Source organism: Rhipicephalus microplus, chromosome X, assembly GCF_043290135.1.
Source record: "Rhipicephalus microplus isolate Deutch F79 chromosome X, USDA_Rmic, whole genome shotgun sequence".
NCBI classification, from domain to species: Eukaryota; Metazoa; Arthropoda; class Arachnida; order Ixodida; family Ixodidae; genus Rhipicephalus; species Rhipicephalus microplus.
Window position 1 is genome coordinate 389,854,582 of NC_134710.1, and position 22,327 is coordinate 389,876,908.

The 22,327-nt window shown below is 45.0% G+C and overlaps 1 protein-coding gene across 1 annotated transcript in view; it reads right to left on the reverse strand.

Annotated features, from left to right (window-relative positions):
* Positions 1 to 5,638: 5,638 nt before the first annotated feature.
* The window catches only part of LOC119160993 (reelin domain-containing protein 1), a 92,819-nt gene continuing 76,130 nt past the window's right edge, over positions 5,639 to 22,327 (reverse strand). Inside the window, exons 2-3 of the mRNA XM_037413292.2 lie at positions 9,357 to 9,564; positions 5,639 to 7,497 (exon numbers count right to left, since the gene is read on the reverse strand). Of these exons, the coding sequence (XP_037269189.1) occupies positions 7,404 to 7,497; positions 9,357 to 9,564 (302 nt within the window). The 3' untranslated portion in view covers positions 5,639 to 7,403. The remainder of the gene's footprint in view (positions 7,498 to 9,356; positions 9,565 to 22,327) is intronic.

The following is a 22,327-nucleotide window of genomic DNA, read 5'->3' on the forward strand; positions in this document are numbered from 1 at the left end:
GGAGGTTTTGGGACGTTAAACGCCACTTATCAATCAATCAAAATTACACAGGGCGAAGCGAGGAAAGTGATTGACGCTTGTTCGTAGCGCTTGCCTCCTCTTGTTCCCGCCTAATGCTCAGCGACATTAGGAATTAGATCGCACTCAGTTATCTCGCTCGGTTGCTGTGCATGTGAACTGCAGGAAAGATAAAGACAGAAAGTCATGGCGGGCAGAAAACGGACGCCGCAGTTAGCGACGCCTAACTAGTGAACCACGCATTTGTCAAAGATAGCTTAATCGGGCAACACATGTTTTCCGTGACTTTGAAATGTGCTAACCATGTCATTTCTAGTTCCGCGAAGGTTTCTTGGTGGTTTCTTAGCTAGAGGCAACGAGTAAGCACAAGAACTAGATAGATATGTGGGGTTTAACGTCCCAAAACCACCATATGATTATGAGAGACGTTGTAGTGGAGGACTCCGAAAATTTCGACCAACTGGGGTTCTTTAACGTTCACCCAAATCTCAGCACACGGGCCTACAACATTTCCGCCTTCATCGGATATGCAGCCGCCGCAGCCGGGATTCGATCCCGCGACATGCGGGTCAACAGCCGAGTACCTTAGCCACCAGACCACCACCGCGGGGTGAGTAAGCACAAGAACTTGGATGCTATATTTTAGCAAGTATAGATTTTGCTTGAGTACATGAGTAAACCCAATTGTCTGCAAGTCTGACTGGACTGACAGAAGTGAGGTGTTGCTGGTTACTTGGTGAAGATGGCAGCCAAGCTCCTGTCAGAAAAAAATGCGTTTATTGAAAGGTTTCAATTCGAGTACGCTCGGTTACATAGTTTTAGCTTCTTTTACTTTTGGTGCATAGTTCAAATGATGTCAAGTAATTATGGGCTGCTACCTGCTTATAAACTTCTTCTAGCCGCTCTTTGATAATTTGTGAGCCTTTACTTCTGGTACTATCGCTCAAATACACGTGATGGAATAAATGCTTATAAATATTATCGCATAGACTCTTGGTGGAGCCAACGTTTTGACAAGTTAACTTCGTCACGGCAACGCCATTGCCCTGACGAGGACAAGTCAACTTGATGAAAGACTGTTTCCAGTGACGTGCTTGATAAAAAAACGACTGATCACCTGAAGCCTCTCCACGAATTAAGCCTCGTTTGGTACCAAAGTTCTGTAGGTAAACTACGCATGTCATCATAACAAACGTGATCGAGTCAAATGCGACGTGTCCTACTCGCGGTTGTTGATAATTTTTGCATTGGTTATGATAGTCTGGGTTCATTGTTTGCTCATTTTGTCTGTTTGTCAGTTGTAAGTTCAAGCTTGTTTTACAGATTGACACTTTCACACTAGGTATAAGTTTTTTATACAAGCTGTGTAATAAAAAGTTCATTTTATTTGCACAGATTGAGTTTAGTCTTATACCGAGACATATGTAACCTTGAATTTCGCCTCTTCGGAACACACGAAGAAAATTTGGAAAAAAAAGATTACCACAATTTTACAAATGACCGCATCGCCCAAGTGGCCGGTGGACCTGAAAGCAGGCACGAGCGCATTCTGCTTGCATGCAAAGTGCCAAAGAAGGGCTTCCGCGGTAACCCTCCTCCTCTTTAAATTTCATCCTTTCGTTCTATTTCGGATCGCCACCAGTGACGTCATGAAAGAAATTTTCTGTTCGTGATTTATTTCTAGTATGATGCCCGACAACCACCAGCGGTAAAAGCGGCGCTGGCACTGCGTATCAGCATGCGAGAGCGAATACATGGGAGGTAGAGAGAGTTTCCGCCCCCTGGTGAAAACCCGGACATTCATCTGTCTCCTTCGTTGGAACTACATCGCTCCCTAAGACGCCGCAGATAGCATACATGCATTTTTATTTGCCTAAACTGAGAAGAGAAAATTGGCCCCGTATCGGCATGTAATCTGCAAATGTCATCGAAAGGCGATAGTCTTGCGTCTGTAGAGATTTAACAAAACGTTTATTTGATGTTCCGCGCAAGAAAATCGGTGATTGATATTCTGGAGGCGCTGCTTTAGAATGCCTCAAGCGTGGAGCGGAGGCGACTGAGCGCACCAAGTCACGTCACATGTGAGACATCAGTGCTATCTGGCAGCTATCTTAGAAAACGAAACGCGCGGCTCTGAGACCGGTGTGCGCGCCCATCTCAGAGCTGATGAGGTGTACAACGCAAGACGACGATAAGGTGCCGCCACCGTATCGTCGTAGCAGAGTGTTGGAAACACTTCATTTTTCGTGCAAGCGTTGCATGGTCAGCGTCGCGTGATCAATGCAGTGGGCCTCGGAATAACTTATGTATGCCTGTTCTAGTAAAAGACGCACATACAGAATATATAAGTGTTGTTATGGTGCCTCAGATATGCGCGATCATTGCTTTTTATTGAGAATCGCATAAGTATGAACGCTGAATCTTGAGCAACATTGGTGGGTGCTGCAGATGGGGTCGGCCGTTTGGGGTATCGGCTGGTGCCGTTTGAAGGACCCGCTACGATTAGGGGGAATAAACAGACAAATGTACAGACAGACAGGCCAAAATTTTTGCTTTGAGGGTCCAAAAGAAAGACTATCGTCTTTTAAATTTCACAGGAAATGCAATATGTGATAATCAGCTTCCTTTCATCGCGTTGCAGTGCACCTCAAAAAGGCCTACAGCTATACAGTCGGCAAGGAGCCTGTGCAGGTATGGCCCCGCTTTTCGCCCCTACTTACATAAATAGCGAACACTTCCGTTGGGCCCTGCGGCCCAGCTCCTGCGGTGTTTTCAGCGCCACGAGTGGTTGGTTGGTCAGACCCGATAGTGTCTTCTGCATGAATCAATTAACATTTTTTTCTTTTTTCCAACCCTGGGTTTGAACCCATTCCCTCAGCCTCCGAAGGCGAGTGTCTTTACCACTAGGCTACACACCCATGCTTCCACGAAAAGAATACAAGTACAGTACATCTAAACCACATAATTGTGCCTCTTTGTGCAAAAATAATGCAGAAAGACAAGACTTTCTCGTCATACTTTACTGTTTTTTTGCTATAAGGCATTAAATATACTCAGCGGGACATGGTGTGGAGTGGATACGGAAAATTGCACAAATCAATAAAATTTCGTCTGTGCAAAAATTGATGCCAAACTTGGGTATTCATTGGCCTTCTGAGGAGGCAAATTAATGTCTTAAAAAAAAGGAGTAAAAGCGAGGATGGGTATGCCATCTAGCGGTTGATCAGACCCTTTCTTGCTGGGCCACGAAAAGGCTCCAGTGGCCACACTATATATAGTATATTTCCCTATGCTTCGCTCGCATTCCTGAGTACGTGCTGCTACTGTGTTTGAAGACCACCACTCAGTGAAAATTATTGAGCTGCCGTGCTTTGTGTATGCATTGGTATAATTTGTGGACTCGAAGATCGGAAGTGCTGACGCGGCTGGGGCCAACAGCCCGGAGTGCCAGCTAGTTATTGGATAATGAGAAAGGTAAGATCGGTGTTTCTCATAGTGACTGGCAGAGCACTTTAATTTTACGCGTGTGCCTAACATTTGGGGCTCATCAATGACAAAAACCCTAGCGCTCCTACCCGCACTACTGGCAGGTCAAAATGCTGGGCCTATATATACTGGATTGTCAAAATGCTTTTGCTTAACGCGAGCAGTTCTTTCAGGTGGTGTTTGATTCTGCATTGGTAGTGTTAGTTAAGTATAACCCCGCTCTTACGTTTAGCGATTCTCGTGATTACACTGACGGTAGTGTTGACCGTGGTCTTAGTTTGTCAAGAGCCACTCTATTCTTTGTTAGTTTCAACATATGGGCCCGGAATCGGCTGGAAGACTAGATTTTGCCACCGGCGTCATTCACCGTCTATGTATACATATCAATAGATAATCCAGAATGGGCCTCCGGCGCGCGGAATCGAACGTTCAACATCTGAATTGTGAGGCGTTAGCCACTGAGCCACGAAGTAGCGCCTCCTTTTACATTTAAACGGCAACCTATTTCTGTCTACCACTTACCGCTGGCGAAGAGCATTTTGAGGGGAACTATCGTGTTTTCAGCAGTACCGGCGAGATGGCGCAATGAGTGTGCATCGTGAGATCGTAACGACACGGCGGCACGCGCTCTCATCTCTCATGTACGCGTACTTTGCCCCGCAGAGAGGAGACGCTCACGCGTGCGCTCGCTTATCTCGCGGTGGTGACAATTGTACGCCTTGGGTTTTCACCGGAACGATTCTATTGTAGTTACCGGGCGCATAATGGTCAGCACACTCGTTGCACAGTCTCCGTTTGCGGAAAGGGCGCACTTTTCTGGCACAGCGAAGTAACAACTGGAGCGCTTATTCGCGTTCCTCTGCACGTGTGAGTACATTTCATGTGTTATTTGTGCGTGAGAAACGCGAGCCAAGTTTCGATCTGCCTGCAAGTCTTGGCGTGACCTTCCAATTTGTTACTATTGCGTTCTTTGTTTCACCTTTACGGCAAAGCTCTGTCTTTTTTTATCAACACTAGTATCACGCGCTCCCCACTGTCTTGATGCCATGGCTGCCGCAGAGCGAGCTCAGAGCAAACCTCTTTACCCGAAAAGCTCGGGTCATCCTGCATAGCACCGCAATTCTCTAGCGCTTCTATAGTGTAAAACAAAACTATAGGCCACCTCCTGCGTGACAGCATATCGTAAAAATATAAAAGTTTTGCCTTTAAAACAGCATTAGGTACGCAACATGTCCCTAGCACAATAGATGCTCTTTTAATGATTGCTTTGTGCGTCTCTGCAGCGTAATGCTACATAAGTGTCGGTTGATTGCTTGCGATACACGATACTGTATTATCACTTACAAAGAACTGAACAACGAAGGCATAATTTGTGTTAGTGTGTTCGTCGATAGTGCGAACCTTCTCTCCTCCCCTTTTAATATTAATTCTGCTGCTCTAGTGCAGGTTAACCAACCGGGCTTAACATTTGCCACCTTTGCATTCTGCTTTCATTCGGCCTCTCTAAGAGAAATAGTTCTGCCGATTCCTGCTATTAAAAACAACATATGTCTTAGAACACACTCTTGTACTTACCTTTTATAATTTGCGTAGCCATTTGGGATTTAGAGAGAGAGAGAGAGAGATAAATAAAGAGGGAAGGCAGGGAGGTTAACCAAGCTCGGCTTGGTTGGCTACCCTACACTTGGGGTGGGGGAAAAGGAGAATAATTTAGATTTAGAGGTTTCGTATATTCCTAGTGGATGACTATGCTGAGAGTACCAGACAGAGAGAGAGAAGGAGAATAGAAGAAAGGCAGCAAGGTTACCCAAGACTGCACGGGGAAGAGGGTAGATAGGTGATAGAGGGGTAGAAAAAAGTCGCTGGTTCAGCTGACGTAACAGTTCCGCGTTTGAAATTACGAACGTCAAATCAGTCCAGTGTGATTGAGAATACGCAACAGTGCCTTGGTTGCCCTATGATGGGCAGTCTCGTGGTCTGAATATATTCTCAACTGTGAATGTGCTTCCATCCAAGTAATTCGAAGCTGTGGGGAGGAGAAGCGTCCAGTTTGAGTTCATGGCATGTTTTTTCCTCCTTAGGAATAGGCCGATAGAAATGTAAAGTGTAAATAGAACACGAAAATACACAGAAATACATAGCACGTTTTTCTGGACGTTTTTATTAACAATGTTGCTCAACATTTAACAGCACCACTAGAAACCATTTCCAGCAGCTCTAGTGTGGCTGATGCACAGAATCCCAGTTTTATTCCAGACAACCATGTTAAATAAAGCGTGGCTAATGGGCGTTTTTGTTAGGTTCCACTGCAAGCTGCGCACGTTTTTCGGGCACTTAAGCAAGACCACACAGACTGCGTCATTTCAAATCTCAAGTCGAAAGTGCGCACTGATAAATACGTCAAGTATTGAGGTACACACACAAAAAAAGAACCAACTTCAACACATGACACATGCATCCGTGGTATATCTGTGAACCCGTAGCGGTATCGTATGGCGGGAGTAATATTGTACAATAGACCGGCGAATGCGTGAAAATTGAAGAGAAAAAAAGCAATGCATGCCACCTGTTATTCGTAAAAATAACTCATAACATCTGCTCTCAAAGGCAAAATTTTCTAAGACGCAATACAAACATCGGAAGTATGATACAAAAGAAAAAAAACAGTGCCAGTGCCGAGCAACCGCGATAATCTCAGCAATGAAACCCAGTATCCTGTATATCGATTTATAACTCAGTTTTGCACGCTAACTTATCAACAAAACCTCTGCTTGATCATAGACAAAACGGCAATAACAATTGCGTTTTATCAATCCACATCACATGTTAAGCAATGTAATAAACCCTAACTAGACATGTAGAATATATTGCTAAGAATACGGATAATTTTACATTAACGTTAAACTCAATTACCAGTTCCGTGAATTCAATTGAACGCTGCTTAAACGCTCGAAAAAGTGTCGGCGTTTCTGTTCGAAAGTTATGTAGAGAAGATGTTGTTAATAACCTTTATTTTATAGAGCAGAGCATGTTTTAAATGAAGCTGTTCTTGTAACTTAGAGTGATATAAAAAAAAGAAAAGGAAGAACGATGATTCCTCGCAAAAAAAGAGCTCTTCGATCTTGCTACTCTTCTTCGAGTAAAACCATGCTAGCTTCTGTACAACGTTCTGTGAAACTATTAAAGCTTCTCCCGTGGTCTCGTTGGCTCTTCTAGGGCAGCAGGGCGCAGAAAGACACGCGACGGCGGTTCACCTCCGCAAGTGACGACAGCGACGCAAAAGCGAGGAGGCTTAAAGTTCCGAGGAATGTGTTCATACTGGTGGTCCTGGCGCGTCAAGGCGGAGCCTGTATCTGATTGGTGTCACGCCTATCGTGTCAATGGATGAATGTGTCGGTATTTATATGTATACTGGGCAAGTCAGGTTATATCCATGGTTTGCAGCACAAAACAAAAGGAACATAGCAAACAAAGCAAGACAGCGACCATGTTTGCCCATTCTTTTACCCATTCCCGACTTTTCACGCTGTGAAGTGCGAGAGTGTGTCTTTTATAAACGTGTTCTAGAGGCTACGCCGTGCGAGTTCCATGTTTAAGTTAGCTATTCTCCTGGTTTAACGAAGGTGTGCCTTTGACTTCGCTTGAAGCTCTATGCTACTAGGAAATAAAAGAAATGGCCTAGGGGAGGGAGAAAATAAGTACTGGGGTGAGTCAGGTATACAAACTCATATGTCCGAATGCACTGTGCCAAATGTGCGCGGAGTCGGTTGCTGAATGCGGACGGATTCCGTAATTGTGGACGCATTTATCGGCTTTTTTTTCGATTGCGGAGGTGGTAAGGGTGTTGCTCTTGGATGGCGCACCCTCCCGCTCTTGTCCTATGTAAGCGTGGTGACTTCCTATTTCTTCTTGATGTACTGCAGCGTCTGCTGCGCTGGTACAGCTGCTACGAGGCCGGTGTAGTAACGAGCGTACGATTCCACGACAGTCGCCCTGTGGGTGAGAAAAACATGCTTTTTAATTTCGCTTGCTGATACATGCAGGCACGCTCACACAAAATTCGCAAGATGCGCTGCAGTGGAGGGGCCAGTTGGTTTTGCATGGTTTGGGATAACAGTAGAGTAGCATAGGGAAGGGCGTGAAAATGGAACACAAATAGCACAATAACAACGGTTTATTCGCGATATATTTTACATTAGAGCGTCTTATTCTGGGTTCACGTCCGTCCCTATGCTGCAGAAATAATTTCCAAGAGAAGCCTAGTTTTTTTTCCATCACTGTAGTTCTCAAGTAGGGGTCTACGAAGTCATTTATGGCAGTCCGCTAAATCCATTTTCGAAAAATATAACAAAAAGAACAATGGCCCCTCCTAACTTTTCATTACCTTCACATTCTAAATGTATGCATTTCGTAGGAGCTCACTCGTGCTTTCCTTTTTCATGATATGGTTGTAAAACTTTCGTTGCGATTTTCTCCTACCGTTATTTTTCAAGGCTTGCATATTTGAATAGAAGATATAGCTAGAAACACGTGAAATGTACCTGCAGACCGCACAACTTATTTACAAACTGTAGAGATAATGCATAACTACTGAGAAACAAAGGGCACCTATTTCATGTGGCACGTTGTGTTCATATAACCCCCCTCCCTCCTTTTTTACCATATCACTGCCACGGGTTTCTCATCACTTCTATCCTTTCATCAAAGATACATGAATCATTCATGACTGAGAAACACTGCTCAATAGAAATGGGCAGACTTGCCAACTACTGCAACAGCCTGCGTGTCACATTCATTCATTCATTCATTCATTCATTCATTCATTCATTCATTCATTCATTCATTCATTCATTCATTCATTCATTCATTCATTCATATTAAGTGTACTGCAGCTCAAGTGAGACATTGCAGAGAGGGGAGCAAAAGAAACAAAGGTGCTAAAAAAACACAAAATTCACCGCAAGACCATTAGTGCTCGATTTATAGAAGTAATTCAAACAGCGACACAAAACGTATTTGACTTGATAAAATATTACCAAGCTATCTAATAAAAAAGAAGGAACAGGGCATTTAGAAGCTTTGCCGCCTTGACAAAATGGGCATGTATTCAACTCACAATAGTGCTTAATGCACAGCAATGTACACGTGCAGAATCCGACAACCTTTCCCACCTCTTCATTGTGATTTATTTCACTCCCCTTAAAATGTTGACGTACCTGTGTTGACGTACCTGCTTATCAGAAAGAACTGCGGAGAGATATCAGAAAATAAAAAAAAAACTTTCATTATTTGGCATGGCGACAGTAAGGCGGAAAGAGTGGTAAGCTAAAGACTACAGCGATAAGATTTAGGCGAAAATCGTTCATTGCAGCGGTGATAAATGAAGCGTAGACTTTTACAAGCTCGCGTTTGTTGGCATCAGATATGCAGCCAGGGTAGTCCTAGTACTTCTCATGAATCTTATAGACCAAGGGTCGGCAACCTTTTCAGGCGCAGGGCCAAGTTGACTGAATGAAACCAACAAATCGGGGGGCCACATGGCAAGTCGAAAAAGGTGTGGAAGCTTTGCTGCCCCCTCTCCCAGTTTCATAGTAACATTCTGAACTGGACTATCTATCATGTTTACTTTCAGCACGTACATCACAAAGTGGCCGTTAACATAAATTACGTGCCTAAATTTCACGTTAGGTCAAAACTGTCATGTCACCCTTCAAATAGGAAGTGAGAGGGTAAAGAGGGGAGGGCGTAGACGTCGTGCCGCTAAATATTGCCGCGCAGGCCGCAGGTTACCGACCCTTAATATAGACCGTCACTCTGGTGGTTATGTTACAGAGAGTGGCAAGGATGCTCACATGAAGACGACCTCTCCCTCAGGCTGGTTCTGGGGTGGCAGCCAGAGCAGGGACACGTGGCTCTTGGGGTGCGCGTCATTGTGGGTGACGGCGCTGCAGCTGACGGGGTGGGTGCCCTTCACCTTGAGGAAGGAGCCGATGCGCTTCTGGGTGCGCGGATCCATAGCCGCGATGAAGAAGCCCTTGAAAGGGTGGCCGCCCAGCTCAACTGCAAGACATAAGAGGACGATAGAAAAGATTCAATAGAATAACTTTTGCGGTTCTCCGTGCTAAACCCATAATCTGATAGTTTATTCGCCGTACTAGAACACTCCAAGGATTCATTTTTGATCGCCCAGAGTTATTTGACCCTATATAGCAGGTGTCTTAAATACGCAAGCCACATGTGCATGTGGCCCGGCCTTCGCATGACTACAATTTTCCTCACATATATATATATATATATATATATATATATATATATATATATATATATATGTATATATATATATATATATATATATATATATATATATATATATATATATATATATATATATATATATATATATACTTTCACATAACAAGATGTTATGTAAAAAAGCATATATATATATATATATATATATATATATATATATATATATATATATATATATATATATATATATAGTGGGAGTAATAGTTCAATTGGCCAGTTAGTCTTCGTAAAGGTATGGGATATGGCACACAATGGGAGCGTTGTCAACAAGGATAAATATATTTATTTCCCAACAGTTTCGGGAGGGGTCCTCACTTCATCAGGGGATGAGTTATCAGGGGATGAGTTATAGATGCACTTTCACATAACTTGTTTATCAAGCCTAAGTTTTGACGAGAGCCCCGTCTTTTTCAAGGCATCATGCCTTGAAAAAGGCGGGACTCCCGTCGAAACGTCGGTTGAATGAACAAGTTATGTGAAAGCGCATCTACTTTTATACTCATAACCTTGCGGCAAGTGAAGTTCATCTCCTGCATATAATCCTTATATATATATATATATATATATATATATATATATATATATATATATATATATAATATATATATATATATATATATATATATATATATATATATATATATATATATATATATATATATATATATATATATATATATATATATATATATATATATATATATATATATATATATATATATATATAAACGGATGATGAAACATGGCATCAGTCAAAACACCCGTTAAATATAAATTTTCGTCTATCTCATCTTCCTTTCCCCCATTTACCTGTGAACCGTCACGCGTTTCCCCCACGTGCACAATGTCAGTAGTTCTGCTTGACGGTGTCACGCATAGGTCGATCTCATGGTTTACAGGAGAGACTCTACGAAGGATTGTGTAAAGTCCCTTCCATGACTGAAATGAGCTTTTTATGTTCGGGTGACGAAGTGTTTCGTAGAGGACCAATTCGCCAGGTTTGAGGTCTCGTGGTAGGAATTTTTCGTCGTAAATGATCTTCTTCTTCTCGTGGTAGGCAAGAGTGTCCTTGACTGCACTTTTTCTTGCTTCTTGCGCACTCTCCATTAGTGCATCTAAAATTGTGTCTTATGAAGAGATTCCATACATGTGGTATGATGGTGTATATCGTGTTACTTCACGTGGAGTTTTGTTTTATTCTTCGACGACATCCGAAAGATGTTTGACTGAAGATTTCTGCGGCTTCTCATTTATTTTGCACTTAGCCGGGTTACAGTAGCCTGATTCGCACGTTAGTGCGAATCAGGGTACTTTAATCAGTAGCCTGAATCACTACTGTAATCGCTACTGAATCACTACTGAATCGCTACTGTAATCAGTAGCCTGAATCAGGCGCAGCTCACCTCGAACAATGGTCAACGCAAGCCCCCAACTGGTGCCTCAAGGCAGCTTGCCGACACATGCATCTCAGGTGACCATCTTTCAACCATTCGTTCCTGATTGCTTTAGTGGCGGCGCCTATGAAGACGTTGACGACTGGCTTGATCCCTACGAGCGTGTCGCCAACATGAATCAGTGGCCAGAACAGGGAAAGCTTTCTCGCACTTATTTCTAACTTGACGATGGTGCCCGTACTTGGTATGAGAGTAGAAAAGCCAATATATCAACATGGTCCGACTTTCGACAGCAGTTCATCGATACCTTCGCCAATGTCGATCGACGGAACCGCGAGCAGCAATTATTGAAGCTACGGATTCAAAAACCTAACAAAATCGTTGCAATGTTTCCCGAAGACATGACTTGTTTCTTTCGTTGAGCTAACCCAACCAAGACGGAAGATAAAATGTTGAGTTACCTCATGCGCGGTGTCAAGGAACAGCTTTTCGCCGAGCGCAACCCTCCAAGTACCGTGGTTGACTTTATTAGGAAGGCTACGGCTATCGAGCGTGCCCTTCATCAACGCTGCAGGCAATATGACCGCATGTCGAGCAACGCCCCAATCAATACTATTGCCATGACGTCTGAGAGTCAGAGCTCCTTGCGAGACTTGATTAAGGAGATAGTTCGCAAAGAACTGCAGAAGTTCCGGACTCTGGTAGCTGAAACTCCCATGGCGAAGGTCGTAAAAGTCGTGCGTGAAGAAATCCGCCAAGCCTTATCTATGGCTGGTCCTAATACTGAGCAGCGTTCCTTTAGCTACGCTGGCGCTCTCCGACGTCCACCACCTGCTACGCCGACGCCATACCACCAGGCACCAATGGCCCTTTGGTCACCACCGCAAGAGCAGACACTACAGCAACCACCCATGCTACAGCCATACAACCAGCCGTCCACAGCCACGCCATAGGCATCGACATCAGGGGAGATGCTCAGACGTCCACCGACCCGAAGAACAGATGCATGGTACACCGTCAAAAGGCGCCCACTTTGCTTTCACTGCGGAGGTGCAGGCCATATTTCCCGTCATTGCTGGCATCAAGGCGATTCATTCCGTCCTGTTTGACGGTCTACGTGCCAACGACAAATACACTCCACGCCGCGACGACACCTCTTTCTACGAAGCCCGTTCTTACATTGAGGACGGCTGTACTACTGCAAAGGAGGCAATGCCTACTAATCCGCCTGGTCTGGGACGTCGATCCCACTCTCCGTCTACCACGCGTTCGCTTTTCTCGCACCGCCACACCTATGTGGACCTTAACACAAGAAGGTCACCTAGCCCGTGCCGGGGAAACTGAGGGTGGCGACATCCCGGGACAAGGTTACAGGCCATGAAGATGACTAATAAAACCAATTGCATGACGTCGTACAGCCGATAAGCCGTGAAAGCGATGAAATTGTGACTGCCCACCTAAGTATTCTTCTTGCCGGCCACAAAGTGACAGCTTTAGTCGACACTGGTGCCGACAGCTCTATTATCATTCAGGACCTCACCGACAGCCTAAGGAAAGTGAAAGCGCCATGGACGGGCCCTCATATAAGAACAGCCGGTGGCGAGTTATTGATGCCTTCTGGAAGATGTACTGCAAGAATGGACATCAGAGCTTCTTCTTTCACTGGGTCGTTCGTCGTTATCGCCGCATGCTGCAGAGATGCAGAAATCCTTGGCATGGATTTTTTACGAGAATATGGCGCCGTCATCGACATCCCAAAGAGTTTGAATACTTTTTGCAACAGTACGGGCTTACCCGATTTTCCAGAGGTGCGAGCAAACCAACTCCGTCTTACTGATGACGACGTAGTCCTCCCTGCTAGGTGAAGCACGATTGTTTCTGTGGCCGCCACGGTCCAGTTTGATCCCGAAGGAGTTAAGACCAAATGAGCTCGCTTCTCTTCCCCCACGGTATTTCTGTTGCACGAGGTATCGTCATAATTGCTGCAGGACGCACGAACCTACTGCTGACCAATTTTAGCGCTGAGCGCTGGCACCTTTCAAATGCCATGGCTGTCGCTTACTTCAACGATGTCATAGATGCCGAAGGCTGCTTGGCGGTAGTCGATGACGCGCTAAAACTTGATTCAGCGCCTGTTGTGGACCTTAGCATTACTTTGCTGAAAAACGAGCGGCGCAGACTTCTTGAGCTATTGGTCGAATACCAAGAATGCTTTTTGACAACATCAAGAGTCGGCCACACAGCTCTAACCAGGCATCGAATAATTACCGAAGAAACGGCGAAACCTATTCACCAGAACCCTTATCCCGTGGCTCCAAAAAACGGGAAGCGATAAAACAGCAGGTAGACAGAATGCTTGAAGATGACATCATTCAGCCTTCACAGAGCCCCTGGGCGTCGCCTGTGGTCCTCGTTAAGAAAAAGGACGAAAGCCTGCGCTCCTGTGTGGATTGCCGGAAGCTGAATCAGCTGACCAAGAAAGACGTATATCCACTACCTCGTATAGACGACTCGCTCGACAGACTTCGACATGCTCGATACTTCTGTTCACTGGACTTGCGCAGTGGATATTGGCAAATCGAAGAGGACCCGAGAGACCACGAGAAGACCGCTTTCGTAACACCAGATGGGTCAAATGAATTTAAGATGTTGCCATTCGGTTCGTTCTCAGCGACTGCTACCTTTTAAAGACTCGTGTACAGTGTGCTTTCCGGGTTGAAGTGAAAAACCTGCTTAGTATATCTGGACGATGTTGTGGTGTTCTCCGCAACGTTTTACGAGCGCCTTGAAAGGCTTGACGTGGTCTTACGAGCCATACGGTCCACGGGCTTGACGTTGAAACCTGAGAAGTGCCACTTTTGCTACAAAGAGCTGCAATTTCTTGGTCATGTCATCAGTCATGCAGGTGTTCGACCCAATCCTGAAAAAAATTGCAGCCGTTGCACAGTTTCCTGTCAACAGTTAAAAAGGCTGTCAGACGCTTTCTCGGTCTCTGCGCATATTATCGACACTTTATCGCAGACTTTGCACGCATTGTATTGCCGTTAACTCGCCTCACGAGGAAAGACGTCACCTCTGAGTGAATGAACGGAGAGGAAGCTGCTTTTAACGATCTTCGCCAGGGACTACAAACACCTCCAGTCCTTGCCCACTTTGACGAGAGAGCCCCCACGGTGCTTCACACCGATGCTAGCAATGTAGGTCCTGGAGCTGTGCTTGTGCAGCAGCAAGATGACATAGAAAGGGTAATCACCTACGCTAGCAGAACGCTAACACGCGCTGGGGCTAATTAGTCCACGAATGAGAAGGAATATCTCGCCGTGGTATGGATGGTAACAAAATGTCGCACATATCTATCATCCCTTCAAAGTAATTAGCAACCACCACTAACTGTCTTGGTTAACAAGTCTTAAAGACCCTACCAGCCAAATAGCGCGTTGGAGTCTCAGGCTGCAAGAGTTCGATATGGTAGTCGTACATAAGTCAGGCAAGCGATATATGGACGCTGATTGTCTGTTTTTTTCACCCATTGAGTCGCAAACCCTACCCGAGGAGGAGGAAACGGCATTTCCAGATGTCCTCGACACGGCCGCCATTGCGCAGCAACAACGTGACGACGCTGAGTTGCTTGGCTATATAACTAATTGGATGGTAGATCTCAGAAGGTGCCAAGAGTTTTCGCAAGAGTGTTGTCATCATTTTGTTTTCGAAGCGGAGTACTCTACAAAAGAAACTTTTCGTCGACGGGATCCGTCTATCTGCTCGTCATCCCAGCAGCTTTTTGCACCGAAGTACTCAAAGCATGCCACAACGAGATGACCTCTGGCCATTTGGGTTACACGAGAACGTTGGCCAGAGTACAGCAAAGGTATTACAGGCCGAGACGAACCACAGCCGTGAAGCACCAAGTTCGTACCTGCCTCGACTGCCAGCGACGCAAGTCACCACCGACTAAACCAGCTGGCCTCCTACAACCCATGCTGGTTCCAACGATTTCATTTGACAAGATCGGCATGGACATTTTGGGCCCACTACCTACTTCTACTGCAGGGAACCGATGGGGTATCGTCGTGACAGATTATCTGACCCATTATGCCGAGACAAAGGCTATCCAGAGAAGTGCAGCAGCGAAAGGGGCTAGATGTTGCATCAAGAATATTGTACTGAGGTATGGTGCACCAACCATCGGAATCACAGACAGAGGAACCGCATTTACGGCAGATCTTTTGGGCCATGTCTTGATGCTGAGTGGAACAACGCATCGTATGACCACCGCGTACCACCCAGAAACGAACGGGCTGACAGAGCGTCTAAACAAAACTATTGAAGACATGCTTTTGATGTACGTAGACGTTGAACACAAAAAATTGGGATGAAATCTCGCCATACATAACGTTTGCGTACAACACGGCCAAGCAAAAAACGACCCGCATGATCCCGTTCAACCTCGTTCATGGACGAGAAGTACGAACCATGTTAGATGCGATTTTACCGCATGAAGGTGACAACATCGACCCGGACGCCGACACGTTTACAGAACACGTGGAAGAAGCTAGGCAACTTGCACGTTTACGGATTCGCCAGCAGCAAGAGTACGATGCAGACCCCTACAATGCTCACCGCAGAACAGTCGTCTATCAAACTGGCGACAAAGTATTAGTTTCGACACCCATACGGAAACGAGGAGTTTCCGAAAAGCTCTTAAGAAGATACTTTGGGCCATACCGAGTACTGCGACAACTAAGTGATGTCACTTACGAAGTCGTTCCCGACAGTTCATTACGAGGCGTCACCAGAACCATCATGAACTCGTTCACGTAGTGCGCATGAAGCCTTACGTCAGCGAGTGATTGCGTGAGACTTAAAAAAAACTGAATTGTTGACTTTGCATCGGGTTGATGCTCTTTGAGAAGGAGGCAAATGACCCTTGTGTACATGTGGACGAAAACAATGATGGGGGCATTTATCGGACACCAGGTAGTGGGCCTCTGGCTTTACTTCTTGCGCCTCGGCTGTTTTGAACACGCTGCTTTTGCTGTCTCAAGGCGTACCTGTGCTTTGTTCGCGTTATACCGTGACATTACAATATATATATATATATATATATATATATATATATATATATATATATATATATATATATATATATATATATATATATATATAGCTCAAAAATATAAATATTTCTAGTTTCTAGCTCAGGTTGACGTAGGTCAGCATGCTGACCAACGTCAACCAGAGCTAGAAATATTTTAAAACATAACAATGGCACAGGTACTGCATATTTCAGAATGTGCGTTCAATTTTTGACCTCAGTATTGATATGTCTCTAAAAAAACTGACGTCAAATCCTCGTCACAAATGACCCGTATATGATATACCGAGAAAGTGTTCTTGCAAGTGTCAATGCGAGTTAACATTTTGTTCCAACTCCCCCTTCCCTCTCATCATGCCACCTTTCTCACTGTGCCAGCTCTGGCGGGAGACAACTTGGTGACCTTGGCCCGCCAGCTTACAAGAGTTTGAGACCACAGATCTATGTCGAAAGACACGGTCGTTTTTTGCACTTCGCCGCCCAAATGCCCAGACACGACCGCGTACTGAACAAGCATAGTCGGTCTTAACAGCACTGCAGCATTTCTGCTAAGCTGCTATGAAGGGTCAGGCAAAGATTCATACAGCGTATACATGAACATGAATATAATCTTTCGTGATGGCGCACACTAGTAATTAGGAGAAGCACGTAAAAAATTGTTGCTAATGACACGTCTATAAGACTGCGCGTGATGGTAGTTCAGCTTCGCGTTTGTAGCCTTTCATTTTTCTTTTCACAACTCACAATTCTGTCTTTTCTTCGACAGCAGCAAAGTAGTATTGTGGTGCCAAGGTTAGGTAGACGTAATGACGTCCTGAACTATGTCTTTCTTTTTTCACAGCATACGCAGTTATGAGATCAAAACTGGGGTGACGCGTGCCGCCGTAGTTGTCCGGTGCCGCCGCCGCCACCACCACCGGTGTTCGTAACCACATCGCACCAAATAACAGAAACAAATCTAGTACCGAAAACGCAGTGGGGCTCGAACCCAGATCCGCTGTGTGCCAGGCCAGTATTCTACCACTGAGCGACGCCGCAGCTTGGAACTTGTTCGCACACTTGCCTTAAGATCGCTTCATGTCGGGAAAGAAATCGTGGTAATAAGACTAGTAAAGCGTTTTAGAACAGCAAAATAACAACAATGCAGACGACGCACAATGCAAATAGCGTAACGAGTGGGTCGCTCCATGCTAAAACCCATTACAAACGCTTCCTATTCATCACCTATTACCTTTGGCGCATATTCAGTACATGCATATTTCTTCATCATCATCAGTTACTGCAAAAAAAAAAAAATAGCACGAATTGATTTCAAGTGTTTAGCGAACACCGCGCTTCTACAAAGAATGAAAAAAAAATAGTGGAGCGGCTGTCAGTGTACTAACCAGAAATTATTATTATTAATATCGTGGTGGGTACCAAGCAAGTGTGCTTGTAGTAGTTATCCAAAGATTGCATAGAAAATGCTTTGAAAGGCCGCTCTTCCAGCTTTATCTGTGACTGTGCCGCGTCATCCGTGTAAGCTTCGCATTTTTTTATATATATACACCGAAATGCATTCAATCAGAACAGTGTCGTGTTTGCTAAGACGCGCACTTGAGTACAGATTCGTGTAAGTCAAACAATTTTACAGCACTCTTCATTCAGCTGGCTTCTCTTAGCTATTTGTGTACAAAAACAACGCGCAGAAGAAGTCAGCAGCAATAATGCATCTGTTAGCACAATGAAAGGCTGGAACGCTTGCTTCAGTACATCCTGTTTTAGTGCATGCGAGAAAAAAAAAAGATCAGAGGAGAGAATGACAAACACTTCGAAACAATGTGCGTAAACCGCCTGTGAACCAGCGCGAAAGCTTGTGTCAAGCCTGGTTTTAGAACAGCCACGCAAGTGCCTACATAGCTCGGCAGAGTCATGTTTCCCCCTCATAATTGCATGAAACGCTGATACGAGCCACATCTACATGACCACATTCTCACGCCGGTGGACACGGCAATCACGTGCATACTACGTGAGTTACGCCTCATGTCAAAGTGCGTTATCAAAAAAAAAGAGAATTCATTTCACCAAACTGAACAAAAATAGGAACAACGAAAGCACTTCAAACACCTGGCTTCACTGTGAGCTTATCGCGCGCAGAATCGCCCCCCCCCCCTAAAGAACAAAAATATCAACAAAATATGGCGGATATAAACTTCAGTTTACGTGGGCCAAAACAACAATCTCACTGGGATGCATGTTGTCATGGGATGCTCCTGATTAATTTTCAGAAACTGGTGCTTCCTTGAAGCGTTGCTTGTAGTGAGTGCATGAGTGCTCTTTCCTTTTTACATTTCATTCGCTCCTGTCTTCAAACTAGAGCAGCGTGTCCACAACGCAGTCTTAACATCGTTGAGCGGATATAAAAACAGAAATGTTCAGCATAATTTTTAGTACTGTACTGGTCGCGCACCCTAGCACAAAAGTATAACAGACGATTGTGCCTCAATTTTCGTCTTCTATAGTTTACTGTTGACTTAGCTATAAGTTCATCACTTGAAGCTCACGCAGCTCATTTTGATGAGAGCAATACGAAAGAACACCCGTGTAGTTATAGATATAGGTGCACGTTAAGGAACCCAAAGAATCTGGAGATCCTACCATCCACCCGTCTCTATTTGCCACCTCATAATCATATTGTGGTTTCGACACGTAAAATGTCATGGCATTACTACAGTCAAGCATAATCAATCGGCATATATAGCAGAAAAGGGGATACAATTTTTCATTTTCTTTTTCTCAAACAATCTAGCGCTTGCACCAACGATGAACTATCTATATAATGGAATTCTAGGCGCGTAAGGATAAACGGCCCCAATACAATCGTTTTCGTCAATAAAACTGCCGTTACAGGGTTGTACTTACAAAACCGGTAAAGGAGACACACCTACAGATCGCCCAATTTAGAGCCACCCGGTTCTAATAATGGCCACTGATAGCGCACAGGCACCGACCACGGCACCGTCACGCTAGTCAGCATCCTCTACACAGTCAGTGCACGTCTGCGGCGTTGCCGGTGAAGAAGTGTGGCGCCCCTTCCCACAACGGGCCTTCCCGCATCGAAGAGACGAAACGAGCTTTCTTTGCACTCGGCGAGCACGGAGGAGGAAGAAAGCAGTGTAGCGCAAGCATTTTGCTTCTTTTTTTACTACCCTGACATCCTGATCTCACGTTTAGGCGCAGCTTCCGAACTCCGTGACCATCCGTGTAAACGAGGTACATATGAAACCCGGAACACAACATACGCTCGATCGCCGGCATGCTCTCTCGTGTATGCTGGGGCTTCTAGATCACATTTTCGTTAGTATAGCTCTGCAAGAGGCTTTTACAAAATTCGAAATGTCGCGTTCCTGTGAGCAAAAAAAACAAAACAAAACAAAACCGCCTCAGCCCCAAAGTGTGAGCAGTGACTACCGGAATGACAGAGAATACGTATGCGCGTGCTGCGACAGTTACGGGCGCCACTTTTCTATTCTTTACATAATCGCCTACACATGCAGCCTTCGTACTGTTTCTTCACAACTTTTCGTACCCACTAAACAAGGAACAGGGATGAGAGAGGTACTTTTGGCATTTTCGGGCGTGATTATTTTCGGGTGCTTTCGGCATTTCATGTACGATTGAGCATAAAGGAGGAGGGGGGGGGGGGGTAGGGGTGGACTTGCTGGTCCTAACAGGAGCCAGGGACATAAATCTTGCTTTTTCCCTGAAAAACGTCAACGCCTCACCATGTTTCGTTTGTCCTTTTTTTTAGAAGTTAAGAGCACACAACACGTTTTGCGAATGTAATGGGGCCTTCCAGTAATGCCATCACAAGAGCTCGCACTCAGTTTGATGTCGACGCCCAGGTTGCAAGAATCATGCCCCCAATGCTTTCCGGGTTCCCCCTCTTAGGCGTGAGTAACTTTCAGAACCTCTTTAACAAAATTGGACTTGAAGCTCAGGGAATTATCAGACCAAGGTTTAGTCGAAGATGTCGCTGTTATTCAACATTTCTTGCTGTGCGACATCAATAAAGCACTGTAGACACATACGGTGTCTTCGCCATGCATGTATGTCATTGCATTTCTGAGGCGTCCGTCTATGGCTGTTGTGCAAGCGAGTGGCATTGACTGAAGCACATTCTGCATTTCATCCAGCAAGCTGATGATGTTTAAGCGCCTCTCACGCTAGTTTGAATGGAAAGATGTTGTTCTAGGTTGTCGGGGCCCCAGAAACGAATACTTGTTAAAAACCATTGCAGAAACGACTCCATTGCGCTGCAGAACGCGAACTGAGTTTTAGGCGATATCTTTCGATGTAAAGGTGTAGTGCTTGAGACACCACAAGCTTATCGCCGAATGAAACAAAATGAACAGTGTTGTGCGAAACCCAAAACATGGCACAGCGAGATACAAACAATAAGGTTCCCTTGGCAGTTGCACCGTGCTTCTCGCTTTCCTTATTCAAGCGGTCAATGACTTGCCGATACTAGAGCAATCGTTTATCAGTGCATTTTTTTTGTTTCTGTTCCAAAGGTCACGATTACCGCGCAAAAGGAATGAAGGCGATTAATTTTCGTCGTTCAGGAAGTAAAGGCCGCCTGTACTCGAGCACACCTGAGCTTTGATGACCAAAAAAAAAAAAAGAACGGAAGAAAGAAGAAAATAAGAAATAAATAAATAGACAAAGAAAGAGAACTGTGTTGTAATATTGACCTGAAACGCGCGTGAGGAGCGTAGCAATAAAATAAATACAAAGATCCATTTAACGGAACGGGTACACCTTATCATTCTGCCAGGATCTCAACTACCCCCAACTGTATAATTGTAAATATTTTTAAGCCCAACGTTTACACTCATTTAAATAGAATATTGTTCAAAACATGGACAAGTTTAACAACGTTATACGTCTACTGCATGACAGTTTTTTGCGCAGCATGCCAACTTTCTATGCACTGCTTTCTCGCCCCTACTTTTATTTAGTTCTGTATTCTTTTCGTGAGCGAAAGGTAACACTTAGCAAAAGAAAAGAAGAGATAGTAATTCATTTCTTATAATGAAGGAGACACCACGTAATTACCTCATTACGAGACAAGTGACCCTTGTAGATGATCGTCTGGAAACAAAGCCACCTTTCGTGTGTTCGTTTGACGCGTGTGAAGTCGCGCTCACGGTCATTTGAAAAGACCATGCACTCTTCTTTTACTTTAAGCCAGTTTATTATATCTTCAAGTAGAGAAGACAATTGGCCACTGTTATTGAGAGCACCATATAATACCGCAGCGTTCTTGACAGACGGACCTAAATACTTGCACGTAAACGAACGTTCATACTGGAAGTCATAGCTATATAAGTGCTGAGCTCAAACTGAAACTCCAGAGGATTGAGAGTAGCGCGGGAGCCATGCCTAAAGCACAGAACTATCTTCGCGCAATTGGTCAATATTCTGCTCCTGCAGAATACCGACCTCGACAGCCGTTCGCAAATGAAACCGAGACCACCAGAACAGCAGATGCAAGCAAACAGCGGTCATCGACTCACGTCAGTGTTTCCTTCTCTGCGAGCAGCCGCCGCTGAAAGGAAAGAGCTCCCGCCATTATTAAAACAGAGCTCGCATTTTTCTCTAGCGACAAGGCCGGCCATGTATAATGAACCCACCCATTCTGACCGCTGCATCTTCGCAATGCGCGCCTGCTCGGGTACTTTATGTAAAGAGCGAGCCGCGAAAGAAGCTAAGGCATTCAGCGCGGGTAAACGAGTTGCATGCGGCCTGCAGTGAAGGCTCAATTTTCCGCCACCTCTGGCGCAAGGAAACCGGTGCGTGCGCGGCTCTTCGGGACGACAAGCTTCTTGCAGATCCCCAGCCGTGCTTAACTCGGGGCGTTCTGCTGATGAGGGTGATGAGCGTGCGGGCATACAACGCTCGCACGTTGGTCGTCCTCCTTTTCTGTCTAGCCGCCCATCCTCGTGAAGCTCGGTGCGGTAGCGCGCGTACTCTCTTATTT